At 35.8% G+C, this 23,056-nt stretch overlaps 1 protein-coding gene across 6 annotated transcripts in view; it reads right to left on the bottom strand.

Moving 5' to 3' along the window:
• The window catches only part of VTI1A (vesicle transport through interaction with t-SNAREs 1A), a 274,091-nt gene that overhangs the window by 200,950 nt on the left and 50,085 nt on the right, over positions 1–23,056 (bottom strand). For 3 of the 6 annotated variants that reach the window (XM_086751751.1, XM_086751755.1, XM_086751753.1), the window contains exons 4-6: positions 16,990–17,067; positions 10,681–10,701; positions 5,782–5,866 (exon numbers count right to left, since the gene is read on the bottom strand). In XM_086751751.1, coding sequence (XP_086607877.1) covers positions 5,782–5,866; positions 10,681–10,701; positions 16,990–17,067 — 184 coding nt within the window. The remainder of the gene's footprint in view (positions 1–5,781; positions 5,867–10,680; positions 10,702–16,989; positions 17,068–23,056) is intronic. The other 3 variants (XM_086751752.1, XM_086751757.1, XM_086751754.1) reach the window with 1 other exon arrangement.

Raw genomic sequence — 23,056 nt, 5'->3', positions numbered from 1 at the left:
GATGTAGGAATGCAATATGCCACTTCAAAATGAATTGCTGAAACAATAAACAGATTCTAATAGAAATCAGGCAGCAAAGAAAAAAAATTATATATGAAACATGAAATACCATTGCTAGTAGAAGAAACAGCGATCATGAAAAAGCTTTCTCTGATGGTGACTGGAAACTGCATAAAAACTCATTTCACTGTAGAAACTTTGGATTAAGATTTCAGTAGAAAGATGTTCTGGCATATCAAAGAAACACCTGAGGAGGAGATATTGGTATATGCTCCAGAACTCAGGAGCCCTCTTTCTCTAATGAAAGGTTTTACATACAGTATTCACATATATATGTATGAATAATTCATTAGAGATGAAATAAGTGGATATTAAGTGTAAATATCTGGGATAGGAATAGACTTTTTTTTTTTTATTTAAAGCAAGGGGCACTAGAAGCAAGGCCCTGGTTTTCAAAACTTGGTTTCTATTTCCATACTGTTAGTTATCTGGAACTCAAATGTAACTGGAATATCCAAGCACCTGAAGACAGAAGAGGGGTGTGAAGGTTCAATGGCATTAACTAACGCAAGAAAATTAGTAAGTATACAAAATTACAATACCAAAGAGCAACACCCTTTCCACTAGTCTAATGTAGCCCTACATGTATGAATATTAGGGTTTGTTATTTTGTTAAATTAACATTGGATGTTAGAGCCATTTAAATTTTTCCTAAGCTGAGCAAACACTTTGTAGTTTGATTGTAGCAACACTTACTATACTGCCCACCTGAGAAGTCAGCTTCTCGTTCTTGCAACCATAATGGAATAGAATCAGTTTAGTGGATATATTTATTTTAATGTTTATGGTGTCACATATTTTATGTCCACTTTGGTGTGCATCTCATTCATGACACCTGAACGGCACAACCAACCCGTGAAATACTGAGAAAGAAGGTGCTTGGGGTTCAGGTTGTTCCATCAGTAAAGGAGTCAGGAATCCAAATCAGTGGCATGCTGCTGTGGACAATGTGCTAGTAGCTCAAATTCCATTACTCACATCTGGCAAGACACCCACTGGAGCGGTTTTAAAATCATTCCTTATTCATGCTAAAGTCATTGAACTTGAAGACTCTTGCCTTCAGGAGCCCTCTGTAAACATTTCTTAACACACTTTCACTGATCCTTTCACTGTACTTTCATTACTTTTCAATAACTACTATTATTTCATAAAGAAATACACATATCTCCTTGTCTAATGAGATTCTCATTTGCTTTCCAGCTAGAAGGCTGCCAGTACTTTGAGGCGGGTCTGACCGTCTGCCTGTCAGCTAGGCTACCACTACATTACATTATATATTTATGGCTCAGTCCAGAAAGGGAGGTTTGACTGTAGTTCATTACAAAAGGTGAAAGCCACTGAAATTTGCTTGGATTCCTTAATACTAAGAATTATTCATGTCACACATGGGTGGGAAATAAGCTGTTGTGTCTCTTGTTCAGATGTATTTCTCCTTTAACCATTTCAGAGTTACATATTCCTGGCATTCCCAAAGTAAGGAGGATTGGAAAAAAACATTTTAAGCAACCTAACGTTGAGATTCAGAAGGATTTTTTGTAAATGGAACAAGAGTTTTTCTTCCTTTGATTTATTTTCTTTAAAACACAATGTTTACATATTACAAAAGGGATATTAAAACAGAAGCCAAGACAAATTTTTAAGATTTGGTGCAAAGAACAGATCTATTACCCACAAACTACAAACTCTCCTAGTAGCACAGATATTTCAGAGCCACAGCATAATATCCAGTAATTGTCACTCATAGAGGCAAACTCAACACTTGTTCTCAAATTACATGTACTGAAAGCTATAGAAATACCTAAGGTTCATGAAGGGAAAAACATAAAAATAAATACCTGCAGTATAGTTTTGCCATGAAAGCCTGGACAGTATTCAATAGTTGGATCTCTTACATTGTCATGAAAGAAGGTGAAGTCTCTATTACATAAACACCAGGATTTTTTTTCCCTAGAAAGTATCTGGCTGTTAAGAAGAACTTAATGAAAGCAATTCAACTGCAGATTACAATGGTCCTCCACAAGGTTTGCTTTACCTCTCCTTGAAGGTGTTCTACATTTGCATCCCAATTTTATCTCTGAAGATGAAGCATTTTGAACTATTTCTCATTCTAAATACTCCTGTCTGAGCAAACACATCCAAGACTCAACAAAGAAGGGGATACCTTACTATGCTACATTCTGCAAGCAAAATAAGGACGTTCTAGAATTCAATTTGATGCTGTGGAAATCCGAGCACAGGCAATGGAATTAGGAAATCTCCCCCTCCAAAATGGGAAGAATTTTGTGATTAATCAGGATTAATTCAACGGACTCTCATTTTGACTGAAATCAGCAATTTTCATGCATTTTTAAAATGTGTCTCATATTCTAAGGCTATATGATCAGACTGAATGATCTGAAATTAAGCATACTGAGCTATAGCGTCGTAAATAGAGAGTACTGTTGGAAATGCCTCCTAACCGGGCTGTAAATTTGTTTGTCTGTTCCTTACCAGCAAAGCAGATGATAATATAAAAACAGAAAAATAACAACAAGAATTTTTTTAAAACCGTATTTTGATTTGAAGAAAACAGACCAGTTCATTTTGCGGTATGATCAGCCGTTATTAAAGCTTCCCCTACTTGGTACAAACAGTGGAGACCTTCAAGATTCAGTCAGTGGTTTCTCTGTATGTCCTGAGAGATTTCCCTCATGTGTGTTTATGTCACACAACTCAGGCAATTAAAACACAAATACTCTGATGAACTCATTGGTCTACCAAATCAGCTACTCAAATCCCTGTTAAATTTGCAACATACTTCTTTGAATATTTAGAATAACATTCTTCTCTTTACAGTAGGCCTTGAATACTACAGAATTGGTTACCAGATACTAAAGGCTTTGCTTAGTCCTTCAAGAGGCTTCTGCACAGATTTAAGCATCATCAGTATCAACAAATTATAGCAAACAAACTACGACAGCCTGACAGTCAGTGTTGGATTGTGTCTTAGAGATGGTGACATAAGTGGCATCCTGTTCAGACACCACTGAAGCCCATGAATCAATGGCATCGCTCAAAGGAGGAAGTCAGACCTTCCAACAGATCTCAGCTTGTATGAACAACTGTACGTAAGATGAAAGGGCTTATCAATTTAGAGATGCAAACAGGAAAAAAGCTTCCAATTTATCATGGTAAGTTTCAGGAATGCTAATGTGAAATTGCACTAAATTAGTTATGTGATGTCAGAGTAATCCTTAGATGATCACAGGGGCAGGTTAAAATAGTATATGTATTTTTGCTGATTAAGGTAATAAGAAAGACCCAAATGTGACATATTCCAGAGGTGAAAATCATCCAGCTTCATTACAATAAGGAACATACATATCCATAATAGTGAAAAGACACCACATAAATACAGTAGAATAGATACTTAAGGGCTGTCACCTCTACCTCCTCATCCTCACAGAATCAGAGAATGGCTGAGGTGGGAAGGGATCTCTTGAGACAATCTAGTCCAATGCCCTGCTCAAGCAGGGTCACCTAGAGTCAAGACTGTGCTCACCTAGATTTTTTTATCTTCACAGATAGAGACTCCACAATCACTTTGGGCTACCTATTTCAGGGTTTGACTATTCCCACAGTAAAAAAAAATTATTTTCTTGTGTCCTGATGGAATTACACCCCATCAGCTATTTATACACATTGATAAGCTCCCCCTGAGCCTTCTCTTCTCCAAGTTGAACAGTGTCATCTTTCCCAGCCTTTCCTCACATGAAGGATGCTCCAGTCCCTTAATTCTCTTCACAGCCCTTTGCTGTACTCACTCCAGTAAGTCAAAGCCTTTCTGGTATGGGGGAGCCCAGACCAAGAAACAGCACTTCAGATGTGGCCTCACCAGTGCTGTGTAGAGAAGATCTTTATGCAACAAAAACAACAATCAAGGCAAGACAGGGTCTGAGGAGTCAACTCAATGATGAACTGAAACTCCAAAATGGAATGTTTTATTTTACTATGACACCACAACAGAGAATGATCATACAGTAACGCCAAACATAACTTCTTTCATAGCACTGAATCAATCTGAATTCATTCATACCTTGGATGATGAAGACCCATGCCAGGAACTAAACATAATTAATCCATTTCCATAAAAATCTTCTGCAAAAAAAATCTACATTACAATGAACTTAATACTTCCAAAGTAATAATGTCCAAATTATTTAGTATTAATCTGTCATATAATATTGCTATGCTACCAGTCTTCACAGTTTAGGGAACAAGAAATCTCTCCCTCTCACTGCAGAAGATGAAAAGTAAAGATGGACACAAAGAGGGGGTGAATTAGTGTGGCTCTATGGAATTCAATGCTAAAAGATAGCGAAAGACACCCTTTCCATATAAATACACATTTGCACTCCAATCATATTTCTCAGAGATCACCATGGAGATATGCAATGGAAGTTAACATGATCATCACCTCTATAAAACAAATTCCACATGGAGCAAAAAAGGATATAAGATATCTCTTCCCCAAAAGGATCAGTCTGAATTTATATATACTGTTTCTCTGTGAAAGATCCAGGCTCAACTAAAGCAGATCAGGAACCATTTTTGACCAGTTTAAAAGAGTTCTCCAAAAAAAAAAAAAAAAAAAGTTATGACCATTGATAAGACAGACCTGAAATTCTTCAGGAAAGCAAACTTAATTGCTATCATTTGTCCATCTGTATTAATGTGTCATCCTCTGGCATAAGAGAATTAATGCTCCTTGTTCTCTCCAAAATCTACACTGTGTGTTCCACACATTCATTTCATTATTGTACACAGCACTAAGCCCAGAATAATTAAAATGTAGGCACTTTAGTAACACCATTCATTTAACATAGCCATATTTAACTCTACAAGGGTTCAACTTAATTTACCTCTTAAATAAGGCTTGAATTCTAAAAAGATATTGGAATATACCAATTAATTGGGACTCTTCACCAGAAAATTACTTCACTGCTCAAACATACATTTTCTGAAACTTTCTGTAACTTGGCACAAGCTTTATTTAAGAGGATTAGACTTTGGAGGCTTAACTATTGCTGGTTTAAAAAAATCCACTATAAATTGCTAAAACTTAGTAAAAACATTTTGAAAATACAAACTGAAAAGTTGTAGTCAATAAAATAAACACTAATTCAATAATTAAGCCTCAGTTTAGCCTTCTTGCTTAATTTTATTCCATCTGTATATTTTGGTTTGTTTACTTCTTTCATTGCACAGAAACAGCTGCATAATCAGTCACTGAACTGACTGAAAGAAAATTGAGCTGATAACCTTGTTATATATTATCTGTAGTTAATACCTTATAAATTTATTAAAATGATATTTTTTACATATATGAATAAAAGCAAAAGACAAAAACAACTGGAGTCTGCAGTGTGTGCTAGCAATCATTGCGGGTGGGTAAACTGACAACATGTAACTGCATATTAAGACAAATGTAGAATTTAGACAAAGTATTCCATCTCTTTTCAGATGTATACTTTTAAACCTCAGGAACTGTTTTCAGTAGATGTCATGCCTTTTAACTTGAAAAAAGATAAGCGCAAATAAGCTCCCAATTGTCTCCCCAATATGTAAACCACATCTCGGGCTGCTGTCTCTGTTTCGCCTTTGAAGTTTCCCTGAAATGTCATGTGTTGTGAAGACTGCTGTGCATAAGCAAGACAATTTGCTCACTCTCAGAATTCTTACCGGTTTCCACTGCTATTTGGTATCCAGCCTCTAGTCTCCGAGATGACCTTTCCAGCCTCTCTGTGTTATCGAGCAGATGTGCCCTCTGAAAAAGAAAAGGGGAGAGAGAGAAAAAAAAAATCAGGCAGCAGTCTATAATGTTCTCCCCCTCTTTTTAATTGTGCTTTCATATTCCAAAACATTAAAATATCCACGTATATTTTAGAGAAGAGCTTGTTACAAGGACCATTGGAAGGGACAAGTTCTATGATCAATCATAATTATGTGCACCAATCATTTTTGTTTCGAAACATGGAATATGTGCTTCACCCTTATTACATCACCTGACAAAACAGAACGCAACTATTATATGGGAAACCTGTCTGAAGAGCATTTCCAAAATAGATTTCCCTGTGACACATGTATGCAAGCACCTATGATTTCTATTCAACTAGAGTTTGATGAAACCATCACTTTAAATGCAAGGGGTATTTTTTAACATGAACTTAATTTTCAGCAGAGGTTGTATTTCCTTTATGTGTACTCCTCAAGTGAGGTGATAAAAACAACGAGCTATTCATACAGAATACTGAGCAGCATGAATATTCTTCCGACTGTTTGATGTAAAAAGATGTAGAAACAAAATACTGGTTTCTTGATTTACGTCTCTTATGTCTAAATATATATATGAATATATAAATAATATACACACACGCAGATATATTTTTCCCAGAAGTCATTTGCCCATTTATGAGATAACAATAAACTCTAGTAAAAATGCATCTTCCAATACATTTTCACTTGGGGAATCTGTAATAGTGAAGAAGTGAAATTATTATTTTCATTAGCTTAGTCTCCATCCTAATTTCAACATGTAAGCTCATTTCCTTCGGAAATTTGATCCTGGAGTAGCTCTAATCAAGCCATCAAAAAACAGAAGTTGCCCCCGCCCCCAGTAAAGTAATCACACACACCTTTTCGAGCACCCCTTTACCCAAAAACAACATTTTGGGTATTTGTCAGAAAATATTTCCTACAACTTTGCCTTGTTGACAGATGTCATTTTAAAATTGAAGAAATGCTTTCTAATAATAATAAAAAAAGGAGGTGCCATACATATTATCTGAGTGGCTGTCTACTGAAACGATCTACCTTGCTCTAATGAGCCCCTATGGATCTTGGGAGATGCAAGCTGTATTGACATGCACACTTAAGCTAATACACCTAGACCAGTGCCTCCAAGCTCTAGCAGCCAGGGATGCTGACAGAATATCTCGCTTCTATCTTCAAAGAAAGGAAGTGATTAGTATGTTATCATTACCATTCAAAACGTGATTTCCCTATTCCCTCCCGGCATAGGTGACACATCTCTGAGATGCGGCCAGACGATCGAGGCAGCTAAAGCCACATCAAAGCTTGCCTTGAATTTTTTTTCTTTTTTTTTTCCCCTCTCTTTTTTTTTTTTTTTGGAAATCATTAAAACAATGCATTTAGATCAGCACAGATAGGACCCAATGTGAAGGTCAGGAAAGCTGCAATAACAGTCTATAATAATTAATAGAGTTGTCTAATACACAGTGGATAGGTTAAGAGTAAATTGCAAAAAAGCCTTTTGCATTCATGGGGGGCAGGCCACCAAGAAAAAAAAAATCAGCATAAGCACTTAATAAAATATAGAACCATAAGTTACAATGCTGTAATTGAAATCATGACAGCAACTAGAGTGGTGCATGTTCTTAGTACTCATGGTCAATGCAGATACTTAGTGTTAATTTTGCTTAATTTTTTTTCAAAAGGCACCTTTCATAACATCTGCTGGTTCCTCTCCATTACCCATTAGAAGAAAAAAAAAAAAAAGTGTAAGCCTGCAGTACCTTTCTCCAAATACTGCCTCCCTGAATTATATTAAAGAACAATTAGTGTTAAATATTTTAAACTTTACAAAACAAACCCAGCAGAAACCTAGAACTATTACATAGTTGTCTCTCAAGAAAGAAAAGTAGAAGAGAAAGGACAGGGAGGGATATAAAGAAGGAGTTTAGAAGGTAAGAATCCTAAAAGTCAGAGAGGAGATACTAAAACAGGCTAGGAGTGAGCACAGGGAGTAGAACACTATAGCTACAAAACAGATGTACAGTGCTGTAGTGGTATATTGGAAATGAAAAGACTATCCTGTGATAATCAGATTTCACATTACAATGTGGAAGAACTACCCAACAGAAAGAATTAGCATTTAACTGTATATTTTTATATATTATATAAGCCACATTTAATTAAAAAAAAAAATAATTACAAGCCCACACACAGTTCAGTTCAGTCTTACTGTGAGCAATTAGAGTACTACAGCCCTGTGAACTGGGTGGTAACATCAACTCAGAGCTGTTTCTTACTCAATTTCAGAACATTTCCACCCAAGCCATGCTACAATGAAACCTAATTTTATTATAAAGGGTGGTGTTATTTACATTGTTTGGGTCTGGAGGCACCCTTCTCCTTTAGTCATGAAATCAATGCCCTCCAGTAGCAGCTGATGCTTTCCACTGCTTCCCACCCCTCCCCAAACTCTTTCTCCCACAGTATCCCCTGCTCCCTGTGAGGTGGGTAGCGAGCTGATTCAGTGCATCTTGCAGCTTCAGAAACAGCTTCTCTCCGGAGTTACATAAGGAAGTTTTGCAAAGCGGCACGCTATCACTAGAGATTTAGTCATTCCATGTGGGCTGGATTCAAACTGAGATCTCAGGAGCTCAAAAGAGAGAGCGACACAGCCTCCATGGAAGCCTGTGTACGGCAAGTGTGCTGGAATAGAGCCCTGTAATGAGAGGAAGCGCAAGGTTTTATTAACAAACAGTATGGCAAACCACAATTTCTTTTAAGATCAGTTCATACCTCCTTAGGAGAACTATAATTGGGGATGCCTTGATGTTTCACTATGTGACGAGTTAAGAATTATGCCTGAGTCACTACTAGCCTTCATTTAAACTTTAATGTGCATTTTGCATTGGGTATAAAAGCACCATTGCAATTATAACCTATCCAACACATAGTGGGTACCTAAGTGCAGAGAACAGAATGCTAACAATTGTTTTTTAAATTAGTTGTCTCTCTACCTGTACAATTTTGATCTAGAAAAAATAATAAATCCCTTTATTTAGTTCTATTTGCTGCTGCTCTCACAGTATGCAGCGAGAGGAAAAAGTAACTTATGAGGCTAGCAAGGAAAAGTAAGAAAGAAAATTACCAAAAGCAATGTCAAAAATTTTTAGGTGGCTAACAAAGGATTATAAGCTCCAAAAGGTATGACTGAGTTCACTATAGCTCCCAAGTTGCAGCCCTTTGCAATAACATCCTGAATTTTCTTATTTGCCTCATAGCTATTTCAAAAGAAGAGCAGCTAAGTCGCAGCTTTGTTCTTTTTATCTGATTAAAATTTCATAGTAAATTTACAAATTAAGAATCTTCACATTTATAAAGCAATAATCTATGTTTGCAAGCAAAAATGATCCTACTATATTTTTTTACAAAAGCACTGGAGCAGACGTGCAGGTGGTGTAAAAGGGATGAACAAATGTACCTTGTTCTTCTGAAAAATCTCAGAAATCAGGCTATACAAACCCGTGGAACAATATAGTCATTTGTTTAAATACTGGGACAATTGGGAGGGGGAGCTCAGCAGTGGTGGGAGGGCTTTCATGTGGTTACATGTTTATTTTGTTTAATTTTTTTTGTTAACTGTTTTACTCTGTAGCTTTAACGTATTAATATCAGCTCCACAAGAAGAGGGAAAAATAAAGCATTCAGTGAACTAGTGAAAGAACCTCTATATCACAAAATATCTTACGGTTTTTAAGAATTCTCTGTAATTGTCCTTAATCTGGTTACTTTACAATTCTTTGTCATCACCATTTCTAAAACTTACAAATCCTTTCCTGCAGAGCTCAGTATTCATTACTGATACGTCTGGGCACACATGTTTCAAAAAGAAGATACCAGACAAATATGTGATACTAAAATACTCGTCCTTCTAAATATATTTATTGAAATACTTCATTGGTTCAAAATGTCCATACGAAACCCTTCAGATATCTAACCTATAAGTAATCTTGAGTTTACTGAGACCTTCTTTTCAGTGGCTATCTGGAAATTAAAAAAAAAAAAAAAAAAGCAGTTCAGATACCTGCTTTAGTACAGCAGTAAGTAACAGAGGAGTATATAGAAAATATACTGAAACATTTGAGGGACTGACCATTAAAACAGGCTTCTCTATCTAAATATTTATGAGTCGTTTTATAACTGGAAGAAAGGTGTTCTGGAATACTGATCTCTAGTGTTACACCTACAGATCTACAGCACTCACAAATAAATAATAAATATTGATATGTGTGTGTAGGCTTACCTGCACTGTATTTTCAGTGCATATATAATATCCAGTATAAGACATAAGCTACTTGAATACCTCACACCAACCTCAAAACACTGTGAAATACTGTGTAATTTTTCCAGTCTTTCAGCACAGGTTTTTACCAAAGAAATGCTTTCACTTTCAATACCAGTGTATAAATATATTTACCCTATCAAAGATTTTGTGATGCAAACATGATTATTACTGTACCTGATTTGATCATGGTATTCTAGCAGAGATCAAATAATAGGAGGTTTTTTTCCCCTTCTTTTTCTAGTGCCTTTAAAAAAAATTTCCACCATCAAAGAATGTTAATTTCTAAGGTTTGATCTAGAGATTCCTATGTAAGTATACAATTATTAGGGAAAAAGAGGCACAACAGTGAATATTTTAAAGCAATGTAATCAATATTTTTTCTTTGTGTAGATTTCCCTGCAACAATGAACAAAAAGATCTACTTCAGATTTAGAAACTCAGCTTTAAAGGGAAAGCTAGACAACAAAAAGCAAGAAAGTACTCACCTCTTCACGTAATTTTATCAACTGCAACATGAACGCACAAAAAAGATAAAAAGGAAAGAAATGGCAGGAAAGAAAGATCAGTTGTGTGACAGGATACAGAATTAACATTGACAATTTATCTGTTTACATGTTTAGCATTTAAAAATCACAGACAAACACATTAAAAGAACCTAAACATAGACTACATGCAGAGTTTTTTGAACGAATAAAGATCACTTTCTCACACTGTCACATTAAACAAAGAGAATAGTGTGAAATTCTCTTTTAAACCACATCTAAGACACCATCATGAAATAAAGGGGAATGACTTCATAGAAGTCTATATTATAAAGAAAAAAACAAGTTTACTATTCCTCTCTTCGAAGATCGTACAGCTGAAGTGGTTTTGTATATACAAGTTTTCAGAATGTTTGCTGTATATTTTAGCTGTGACAACTGATTTCTTATTTTACTAGCAGATCTAACTTATTAATAGATGATTGCTTCTTTATAGCATGTAACCAGTATTTCAATTTTTATATATCTGAGTTCTAATGTAACTATAGTATCTAATTTTATTATTGAATCTCATATAGAAGGTTTTTTCCAGTTAAAAAAAAAATGAAGCATCTTAGTTAAATGGCTCAGAATTATGATTTATTGCAGATCATATTTAAAAATAGACAAAGGAATAGGGAACAACATGAAACATATTTCCCTCAGAAAAGACCTATTCCAAGTTCTTAATCCTACACCACTACACATCATGTGTGTGTATATATACACACATAATGTGTGTGTGTATACTTATATAGGATATACATTTGTATTTATCAATTTATGCTTGTAAATCAACACAATCTAATACTATTAATAATATTGCTTTGGCAGGTTTACTATAAAACTAAATAAAACCCCAGTCTGATTATCAAGCTGTATTGTAATATGCTCACCCTTTAGAGAGAGAGATAAATTATTTGTACTAAAATGTATAATTACTCACAACAAATGTCTGCATAAGAGTGGCTCTTTATAAAAAATTACAGTTTTCTCACCGATTCCAGTTGAATTCGAAATTACAACAGCTACATCATTACCTCAGTTTATGCTGATACTTCACCTACAGTTTCATAACACTAATTTTCAACACTTGTGTAAGCTGAGAATGTTTACTACTAACAAAGTCTCGCCAGCATGAAGGAAACAAAAGAACCCCCATTATTCTCTATTGTTCATCTAAAACTGAATGTACGCCTCACCCCGTTACCAAAACGGACAAGGAGGCTCTCACTAGATGCAATTAGGAGGGGTACTACCACACGGACTTTAACTGAAACGGCTCCTCGGTACGCAGCTAGAGGAACTTTGCTAGAATTTGGTATAAAGAAAACCGCATTGTCCGCCAAACCAGCGCTTAAATTCAAGTGCTTGGCCTATCATAAATTGGTCTCTTTCTCCAGATCTTCCCCCCCCTTTTTTCCCCAAAAAGGCAAACATTAAAGCTCTTTAGAAAGAGACGATCTGGGAGTTGATCACATAGCTATCTTTTCTTTCTGAGGCCACCATTCTTCAGTTGACTATGATACTTAAAGGGCCAAAGTTTAAAACTACTCTCCCGCAACAGAGCCCATCTGGGCATGCCACCCTGCTATAATCAATGAGAGTTTTAAAATGCTGCACATTTGTTTTTTCAATAGGTCCCAAACAAAAATGTTCTATCTTGTTTGTGCTGCATGGCTGAATTTAAGCTCTGCATGGGATTTGCAGCTAAGCTAAGTAATGGGAGAGGAGTGGGGGTTTTTTAACATTGGCTGAAAGATATTCATTCAAATTAACAAAAGATGTATTTTTTCCCCCATTTAACAACGCTCTTGATGAAAATGTGTTACCTTTAATTTTCTATTTTGAAACATTATTTTTATTATGCTCACCGCTCAACTGTAAACAGCATTAAGCTGTGTGCAGCCACCATTTTAGGTTATGATAATCAGTATATTTTTGAAACAATTTTTTTTTTTTTTTCAATACAGAATTTGATACAAGAGGTAATCTGTTCCTTTGTAGGCTAAAAAAAATAAATCTGGTTTACGCTGGTTTGAACCAGTGGAATCTCTTGTGGCTAAGCCTTCTGCTGTGACTAAAATCAAAACTGCGCCGCAGAGAGCGAGGAGGCGAAATGGGGAGTGTGTGCGTATGTGTGTGCGCGCGCGTGTGTGTGTCTGTGAGGCTTGTCACGTGACAGAGAAAACTACCGAATTTTTTTTAAAAAGCTGATAACGCTACCGCCGTCTCTGTCCGCATATAGATAACGAATAAATGCTGAACTCTATTAAACGCCCTTTACACATTATCGTGGGTCGAACACACAATTTTCTGAACTTATGATGACAGTCTATTTATTTTGCTATAAACCCTCGGCATGTAACGAACAGATTTGTGTCTGGTAATGATCTGCTCTGCCAGGGCTATATGAAATGATACCGACCTTCTTTAGATCTTGGGGAATTAAATTGACCAACTTCACCCCCTGGTCTGTAGCTGAAGTTTGACACACTTTATGCACAGCAAGCCGAAATCTAATATTATCAGAACTTTGTAGTCAGAAATTAAGTAGCCACAAAATATTTGTTCACCACAAATCACATGTACAGTATATGTGTACATGGACAAGTAATTTAACCTAATGTGAATTTATTTAAACTTATTAATGAACATAGTTGCAAAAGAGAAAGGAATACTATCATATTTCAAGAAAGCTGGTAATACTGTACCTGACACTATTTGGGTCGAGAAGGATTTCTGATTTAACCCAACATATACTTTCTAAAAAACATATGAATTGCCACATGAAAGGGTTCTATGATTATTAAACTGAAGCCACAACTTTAGGTAGTGTATCTTTGCACTGAAAAGCTCAAAACTTTCAAGGGATTCGATAAACATTGGTGGCTAGAACGACAAATAAGACTTGAAAGTAACAGAGCCCATTTAAGACCACTCCTGGAAAATAAATAACAGCCCAATGCACATCACAGGGGTTGTGAGGTGTGGTTTTTTTGATGGGAGAAGGGATGCCTCCTGATTCTCAACCTCTGTATTTGCCTTATCTGACGACATTCAATCAATTCAAATTAAGAATAAATTAATGTATACCAACTAATGACTTTAATAAACCCTAAATGCATTAAGAGCATTATGTCACTATTTATCTCATTAAACAAAGATGCATTTATTTTTTTTTTTAAAGCTATGAAAAGCAGTATTCTACAATTCTTACAACTTCTTACAAGAAGTTTCTATATGCTTTATCTGGTAAAATCAGTTAAATCTTGGTATAATCATTGTAAGGACACAGTATTCTAAGTTGTTTTCATCTACCCAACAGCTACTTATGGGAGACATTTTGGAAAAAAGAACACAGAAGACCACTTATAATTTTCTAATTCTTCAATCTGTTCTTTGTACTTCAGTTTGTCTTCATGGGAGAACAACTGGAAACTCATACCTACGATCCTATTCATTACAGCTTATAACTTGTCTGTGTTTTGCCTTAAGTGTCCCTTTGAAACTCAACTCAAAAACCAGAAGCTGAATAATGAAAGGATCCAAATTGTGCCCCATTTATTTCTAGATACTTCATATAGTTTTACTAGCCAGTACACATCAAGTTCCTTTCTGTCTTCTACCTCCACCAAAAACACTTTGTAAACGTTCATCCTGATGACAAAGACCATACCTAAAACATACAGCTCGTATCTCATTTCCCTTGTGTAATGCCCCAGTCTAACCAGATATTCAGCATTTCCATTGGCAGATTTTACCAATATTTGTGGATTGGTATAGTAGCAATTCTAAGCTGGCAACTTTTTTCAACAACTCCTTTGTCAGAAGAGAAATCCCTCCTCTCCTCTCCCCTTTCAAAGTTCCGTGATTGAATGGGGGGGAAAAAAAAAACCATCATCTTTCGGTTTAACGCATTCAACCTAACCAAAACTGACTGGTAAGTGAAAGTTCCATAATATTAGGGTAAAAGGCAGTCCACCTACATATATTTATTTCCATCAGACAAAATTAAAGCAAGAATTCGAAACATCTTCAAATATGGCTGTAAGTTATACCTGAGTATCCCTTCATCATCTAGTTCAAGCTTTCTATCGATATAACAATGTGTAGGAGTGAAATCATATTAGACTTGGGGTTACTAAGTTAAACACGTTCAGATTACACGTTCAGTATATGGTAAGTACCAGAGCCTTACACTTGATTTGATAGCTGCGTGTTCTGATAAGCTAAGCATCAGACCGAAGTTCCTGCACTAACTGCTTATACTCCTAACTACATGCATATAAGATAAGTACAAATATAAATGATGATATTTTATAAGAAAAAAACCTTCAATATTGATTATTGGAGCAACACAATAAATAATATTTTTTAATATTGGCACTCACATATTTAAAAGAATATAGTTGACTCCTTTATGGTGGTATTTCACAACATTTTTCAAGGAATAAAAGAAAGAAATTCAGAATTTCCAAAGGTATGGGATTAACAATTTCAAGTTGAGTTACTCATAAACTCCTATACTACCCAAAATTTAAATCCATTTATGAAGTGGTCATTTGGACAAAAAAGCCTCTTATTGGCAAATGGTTGAAAGTATCATTTGGTTCCTTGAGATGAGACCATGTTTCTTACACCAAGTTTGGAAAAAAGATCATAACTTGCAAAAAGTGCACATGTGAACCAGTTATTTAACCATTCCTTAAAAAGTGAAAATAAAATATTTTATCTCATCCCTACACATAAGATATTCTGTTATAAGTAAAGCTTCTTATCACAATTGCCCTTTTATGTCTGAATTCACACAATTTTTTCTTGAAATATAAAAATAGCAGCACCTTGAAAGAAATAAAATGAGAATTTTAACACTTTCACAGGACTGAGTTTATGATCATGATACGCAGACTGTGACTCTTTTCCCTGAAATCATCCTTTCCATAAACTCATTAATTAGGGACAAAATTACCTCATTATTTTATTCAAATTTTGGAATCTCCTCTTGCTATAATATATAAATATGAAGATTCATAACTTTTAAATTTAACTCTTCACATAGATATTGGAGACACTACAGAGTCTACAGATATTTCATATCCTGCGTATAATTTCATTAATGTATGTATTAAGGTCTATTACAGAGTTTAAAAGTTACACAGCACATTTAAAATACTTTACAAGATTAACGCTTAAGGAGTCTGTGTTTTAAAATTCATTGTACTGGGATAAGTCTCCAAGTCTTTCTTTTTTCCATTCCTTCGTGGAACTGAGCTTATATTGAGGGTAGAAGATACTAAAAATTTCAGAACATCGTTCTGTTCCATTTCCTTATTTAATATTGCATTTATCAAGCAACCATTTAAACAAGCTGCACTTTCACTACCAAATTAATTTATATTCTATCCGGTCAGAAGAGAAAATCTGATACTTAAGAAAACTTTCAACTAACTTCTAACTCAAAATGCACCACTTTGATTGCAGCTGACATGATTTTCAAAAAGAAAAGAAACATTCTGCTTTCAGATAGAGCTTTTCAAACAAGTTTCAACACCAAAAGAAATATTAACAGGTGGGTGAAAGTCCCCTGAATATAATGTTGCCTTTATAATTTTCAGTAGTCTAGTAGGGTCCTCACTCTAGTGTCCAGAACAACAATACGGGTACAAGATTTTTAAAAAGCCTCAGGATTATCAAGCTTTCCTTCATTAAAAGAGATGGATAGCACTCTGCATTCCAGTACCACATGCATTATGAAAGCATGCTTTTATTAGTACAACTTGTGGGTTTGGTACAAGGAGAGAAAATCTGTTTAGGGAAAGAAACACACAAGGAAACTGAGTAGGGTACTGCCTAATTCTGAGAGAGCACTTTCATTTGTTTTGCCTGGCAGTGTTGATTCAATTATACTGCATTATTATCAAAGCTGCATTATGTACTTTTTTTATTCCTTTTACATGTGTTTGAGCTGAAGACCTTGGCTTTGTCGGCAAACAGCGCGTTTCAAGTTATTTCTTAAGTAATAAATAATAAAGAAAAGAGAATAAAAGATTTTTTTTAAGGTAGCAGACAGTGATCACAAGTTAAAGGGTTAAATGTAAGATCTCCAAGAAACATTTTGAAGTTGATTAAGACCCCAGCTTTGCATTAAACAGTATCACTTCCACATGAGTTGTTGCTAATACTGTTAAGGAGCAGCTTGAGAAGCTCAGTGTACCAGTGACCTCCTTCACCCTCCAGCCACCCACTAGGGCTTCTTGATTAGCATCCTACCTGGTTCTCTGAGGAATTCCCGTCATCCCCTAGGAGCTCATTCCGCACCTCATCACTGTAGGCGATCCGTGACCTTTTCTGTAAAACAAAAAGAAAAAAGGGTTAGGAAGTAAAGCTCCGAAGCCGTTGATATCAAGGCTGATCATCTTAAACCTCGAGAGCCCCCTAATGGATACCTATTTGATAAAAAAAAATAAATAAATAAAAAATCTGCAAGTAAAAGTTATTAAAAAGTTCTTCTACTGCTGTATTTTGACAAATCTGCATGGCAAAACCTTAGCACTTCTAAGACAGTCACATCCTCAACATTTCAGCCATGAAAGTAGCTTCAGTGCAGCTCAAGACAGATAATGTGTGATCCCAGTTCTGATAATCAGGGAACTGGGCACAGCAATATACACTAATACCAGCAGCATTGAAGAAATACATGTGTAGGAACCAAATGTATTTTTCTGAAGAACACTCGCTAGTTAGACACAGAACCCAGAGTAACACTGCAGTGATGCCACTAATCAGGAAAGGAAGACCAGGCTTTTCCCATATTAAAAAAAAACCAAAACCTGAACAAAACACATTCGACAAAACTGCTTGGACTTAAAGATGTAGAAAAGTAACAAGTGTTTTCTATGCTGCTAAGGCTACGAAGGCCTACAGGGAAAGGACCAGAAATCAAAGGGCAAAAGAAAGCAGAGAAAACAGCAGCAGGAGGAAACACTGGTTTACAGCACTTCACGGAAACACCACAAAACTGAGATAGTCATTCATTAGACCATCATGACAGACAGTTGTTATTCACAGCTTATGAGCACCAGATTTCCTCATGAACGGATCATCCTATTGATCCTAAACTAGATCAAGTGCCAAGGAATGGAAAGAAATGTCTAAAGATTACCACGGTAGCACAACATTCAATGGAACAATGGGGAAGTCCATAAAGAGACTATCAGTCCAGCTTTCCATTTCTTTGTTGGCCAAATAACAGGCCCTTAGTCGGTTAATATTCCTACATATAGAGAAAGGATTTTTAACATATTGTCTAAAATCTTTTTATATTTGAGTGCAGTTATGATCAGTTTTACACTTCATCAGAGAAAGAAACCCAAGAGCAGCAAGAACTAAGCTGTAGGGCTTTCCTTTATTGATGGGAGCTTCCCTCACACTCCGCCTTGGTAGGCACTAAGTAGGAACTTAGCAAAAACAAATCCCTCCTCCAGCATTCCCTAATTGGACAATCATGCCAAAAAATGTGCTTGGGACTGGGGCACAGGAAACAACCCATTAGAAATTATACTGAGCACAGGGAAATTCAGTACCTTTGTGACAAAGAAGTTTGGAAGTGGGTCACCCTTATGCTAGGAACCTAGCAGCGGCGTAAGCCTTGCATTGGTCACATTTTAGTTTTTTATCCTGTGCAGTTCACCCTTTATTACTATCATCACTGTTACAATGGTCACAAATTTAGGATTCAGTTGCTAGTGTTCAGATCTAGATTATATACTAAAGCTACAGATGTACAAAGCAAGGACAAAGCATACCATGGACCTACTACAAGAGCAGAATTGTGCCAAATCTTTTGGAGATCTCAGCTGTCACAGTTTCATACTAACCAAGCTGAAGTAGTCTACAGCATTAAAGGAAATGAGAACCTTTAAACAGGCTGTGGTATCAGAGCTGCCTGTTTAAATTATTCATTTAATCACTATGGGGGACTAAAACACTCCACAGTATGCAAGAATATCATATGGAGATAGGTTTTGTTTTTCTCTTTTTTCACCAAAAAGCCAACAAATTGGCATAGATTGCTCAATTATATTATTTTCCTATTTTTATTTGATACACATCAAACAAGGAAGGAAATTACAAATATATACCAATAAATATCTAATCTTCTTTTATGATTAAGATTCAATCTTCCCATTTGAGGTCTAGTAGTTCAACTGTACAGTCTCTCCCAATTTCACAAAATGACTCAGCCCTATTGATTCTGTTAGTGCTGAATGTATTTATCATGATTAGACTGAGATGAGGAGCATGATGCTTCATGAGCTTGTTCTCCAGTGAACAAGTTGCCTAATTATATGTAGAGACTGAGATGGTCCTTAGTTACACATCATTTATTTGAAAGATTTAACTTGCTGATATTCTCATTCATAAGAGACTGCATGAAAGAAAGAGAAAAGAATATTCTTCACAGAAAAGAAATAAATGTTAATAGCAATACAATTTTTAGAGTTCTTTTATAATCCTTTATATTATCACCACTGAACTTAATAAATATATTTGTATCATTGTTCTTTTATTGCAATAATCTGTCATGATCTGAAAACCAGCAATTATATTAAAAGAAATAACCCTTTGACTACAATTAGGTGTAACTCTTTGCCATAATCAATAAATAATTTGATACTACTTTTGATCACAGTTTCACTACCAAATGAATCAATAATATAAAAGGAAAGGCCTTTGAACTAAAGTGTTCATTTGTTCTTTCAGAATTTGTCCAAAATATCAATATCTTGAATTCCTATTCTTATTTTTATTAAACTAATATTGGCTAACACTTTTAAATGTATCTATCAAAATTAGTTCAGTTCATCCAAAATCAATAATTAAATAACTTTTAGATTTTTTTTTTTTTAGTTCATAACTATCAGCTGTTTATAAATATGTACTTTAGCCAAACGCAAGAATGATAGTTTGAGCTGGAAATGTCACACACACTGCTACAGTTTGAAGGAACCCAATTCATAATGCATTTTATAAATAGTTAATGACTTCTATACATAAGCTAACCAGGCAAATCAAGAAATTGTCAACATTTTTAGTCTTAGTTGTCAGTTACCACTGTCTACTGGTACTTTATATGTATGTTTCTAGAAAAGACAGAAGCTTTACAGAGTTTGTAATCCAAGGCATTTCTGGGCAGCTCAATATAGGTGTAAGAGCTTCTCTGTGCAGTTTTTTGTCTGTAAAGGCCTGTCACATATAGAAGTTTTCCTTGCATTTTGTATTTTCTTGTGTATACATACACAGAAAGTCTAAGCACACGAGTGTTTTTAACTGGACGAACGTGTGTGCATTCCAGTGTAGCGTGCACACGAACGCACGATGACACAAAAGGGCTAAGCTACTTTCTACAAGAACTTCCAGAGAGATAAAGTTTCAGGGGCTGTTTTAAATGTACTACAGTACCCAGACCTTCTGACACGGAAGAATTTCTGATTCCAGGCAGATCTCTCTTGGTTTATGAACAGGATTTTTGCATACTGATTGGGTGATTTTCTTAAAGCCCTGTTCAAACAGCTACACTTGCTCATTTCTGTCTGGCAATTTGGCTTTAAACAATCTGTCTACTTGACCCAAGCCTTAACATTTCCCAATAGAACTGAATGTGTTCGTGGGCAAGCACAGCTAAATTAGAATTGAAATGAATTAACTCAGCTTAAACTAATTAAGATCTGTGATCTGCAGTACCACCCCCCTGTATGATTCTACATGTGAAGTAGGGTACATGTAACCAGACTGTAAGAATTCTGCTACACTACTAATCTGAGCATAACAATGAAGTTCGTCTATTACTAAAGCATATGAGAAGTTAATTTCCATGGCCTACACATGGCAAAGCAATTGCTTAAATTGCCTCACCTGGGAATTTAATACAATGTTATCATCAGGCCAGCCACACTGTAAATAGATTTATAATGCTTTCCATGTGCTAGGCTAGGTTGCATATGAATTAAGTAATGATCCGGTATTACAATACAATCAGCTAGTTCCCACACCTGGCATACAGGATATTTTGCTAAATTACTACCTATACAGATACATCACAACATAAAAACAGAAAAGGCAACGGGAACAGAAACAATCTGCATGGCGTAGGAACGATTTTTACACGGTAACCGAATAAGATGTAGATAGAAAGAAGTATCCAAAATAATCTGTTTCCAACATCTGCACAACAGAACACATACTTATTAATTTCTATTCAATTTTGGCCTAATTTTCCGCATTCTATACTTTAATTACTCATCCCTATTCTGAAATGCTCCCATTAGCGAAGGCCAGAACTAGCCAATGCCCCCGCACTCCGACGCACTTTCAGCAATCAGCCAAATAATTGATATAAAGTGTTGCGCATTTTCATACCTGAGCTAAAGAATGGCTTTCCTCCTCCCAAACGCTGAGCAGCCCCCCCCGAGCAGACAACAAACCTAGGTGCAGTTCAGACAAAAGGCCCAGCAAATCCTGTCTTCCCAACCCCTCATTTTTTCAGGCTCAATGTTTTAAGAACAGATTAAATAGGGTTTTTTTTTTTTGTGAAATACGCGTAAACAAACAAAAAGATTTATTTATCCACAAACATCTGTTTTCATGCAAACTTCATTTGAATTTCCTAGCATATATAAACGGTTTAAAAACATCGTCAGGCATCTGTTTCAGAATTTGGCCCTGCTCTAGATGTAAACAAATACTTGAGATCAGCACAACCAGAAAAAAAATTGTAGGAATAAATTAGATTTTACTTTGCGTTCTTCAAAAGCAGTCAATTTTGCCATTGCTCTTGCTAAAAGCAAGGCAAAAAAAAGTGACCTAATCCTCAAATGGACTGCTAAATACTGCAGAATTTACGCTTTCATCTCTTCCTTTCAGAATAGATATTTGAGTATATTTGCTGAGCAGAAATGGAAAAGATACAGTTTAACAAACTTAGAAGAAAAATAAGTAATCCTACTTAACAATCTTAAAGCTTATATTTAAACAGAAACACAAAAACACTCCTTCAGGAAATAAAATAATTGAAATGGCTTAAGAATTCGCGTTCAAACTTCAGTTTTCAAAACTTCTACATTTCTCTGTAAAGGTGATCCATGAACAATAGACTAGACACGTCAGACTGCAATTCAGAAGGGGTTTTCCTGTTCCTAAGTAGCTTAGTTTTTATCAACTGTGTGTAAGAAGCAGGAAAACGATTACATAGTGCTAATATACAACCTGACACAATGCTGGACTTTCAAGCATTTCCTTATGAAAAGAAAAAAAAAAAAAAAAAAAAAAAAAAGCTGATACATTTCTGTCCAAAAGGAAATAAAAACTATTCTACAAATCCTCCGAAACTTCAGATAGAAAGAATCAATTCAAAAGTACGTGTTGGCTGGCAAAAGTCAACGCCTAAGCCACTCCCGGTCTTGCCTGCACTCCCTGCATGAACACAAAAAAAAGATTGCAGGCAACGCTGAAAGAGAAATGCACAACTTAACACCTGTGTTCTGCTGCTCCGCCAAACGTCATCGGCTTCCTACAACAGCAGAGAGAAATCAAGCTTCACGTGCTAATGTGAAATTAATGCAGAGATACTATCATCCATTTTCAGTAGAAGCCACAGGTCTATAAATCTTCTTTTCAATAATCATCATCAAACACACTTTTAGTTTAATTATGGGGTGAGGGCAGGGAGGAAGGTCAAGCAAACCCCTGTGAGGATACGAACATTACGTTCGTCGTGACAAATGCAGCTTCTGCCCACCAAACTACTTCCCTCTCAAACTCGCGACCAGCGGACCATGTACGTCACCAACGTGGCCGACGCTTACACAACCTGCCGGGCTGCACGTGCTGCAGGCAGGGAAGAAAACAAGTGGCCTGTGAGAGAACGGTAACTCATCGTTTCTGTGAATTTAAGGAATAACAGAGGATGATTTTTATTGTGAAAAAGACATTTGTATTTGGAAAAACAGTTTATATTTACCTGAGCTCTGCCTTTTAAACTTAATAACCTAGAAAAGGAAAGATTTTTCAGAATTCAAAGGTCTGAAACTGATTGACCTCTCCTCCCTTGTATTTTTAAGAGGATGCTACCATCCTTCCAATTTAACAAGATCACATCTACGGAACAGTAATATAATCAAATACAAGAGTTATAAATCCAAGCACAGAAAACTTTAGATAAGCATTGCTTGGGCTTGGATAGCACTCTCAAAACGTAACAATGAATAATTCCGCTTAGACTGCTGTTTAGATTTTTTTTTTTAACTATAACTACTCCTCTTTTTGCTTGTTAGATTTA

The sequence above is a fragment of the Chlamydotis macqueenii genome, chromosome 7 (assembly GCF_036417535.1).
Source record: "Chlamydotis macqueenii isolate bChlMac1 chromosome 7, bChlMac1.mat, whole genome shotgun sequence".
In the NCBI taxonomy this organism is placed as follows: Eukaryota; Metazoa; Chordata; class Aves; order Otidiformes; family Otididae; genus Chlamydotis; species Chlamydotis macqueenii.
Note: the sequence above shows the minus strand (reverse complement) of the source record. Positions and strands in the feature narration are given on the sequence as shown.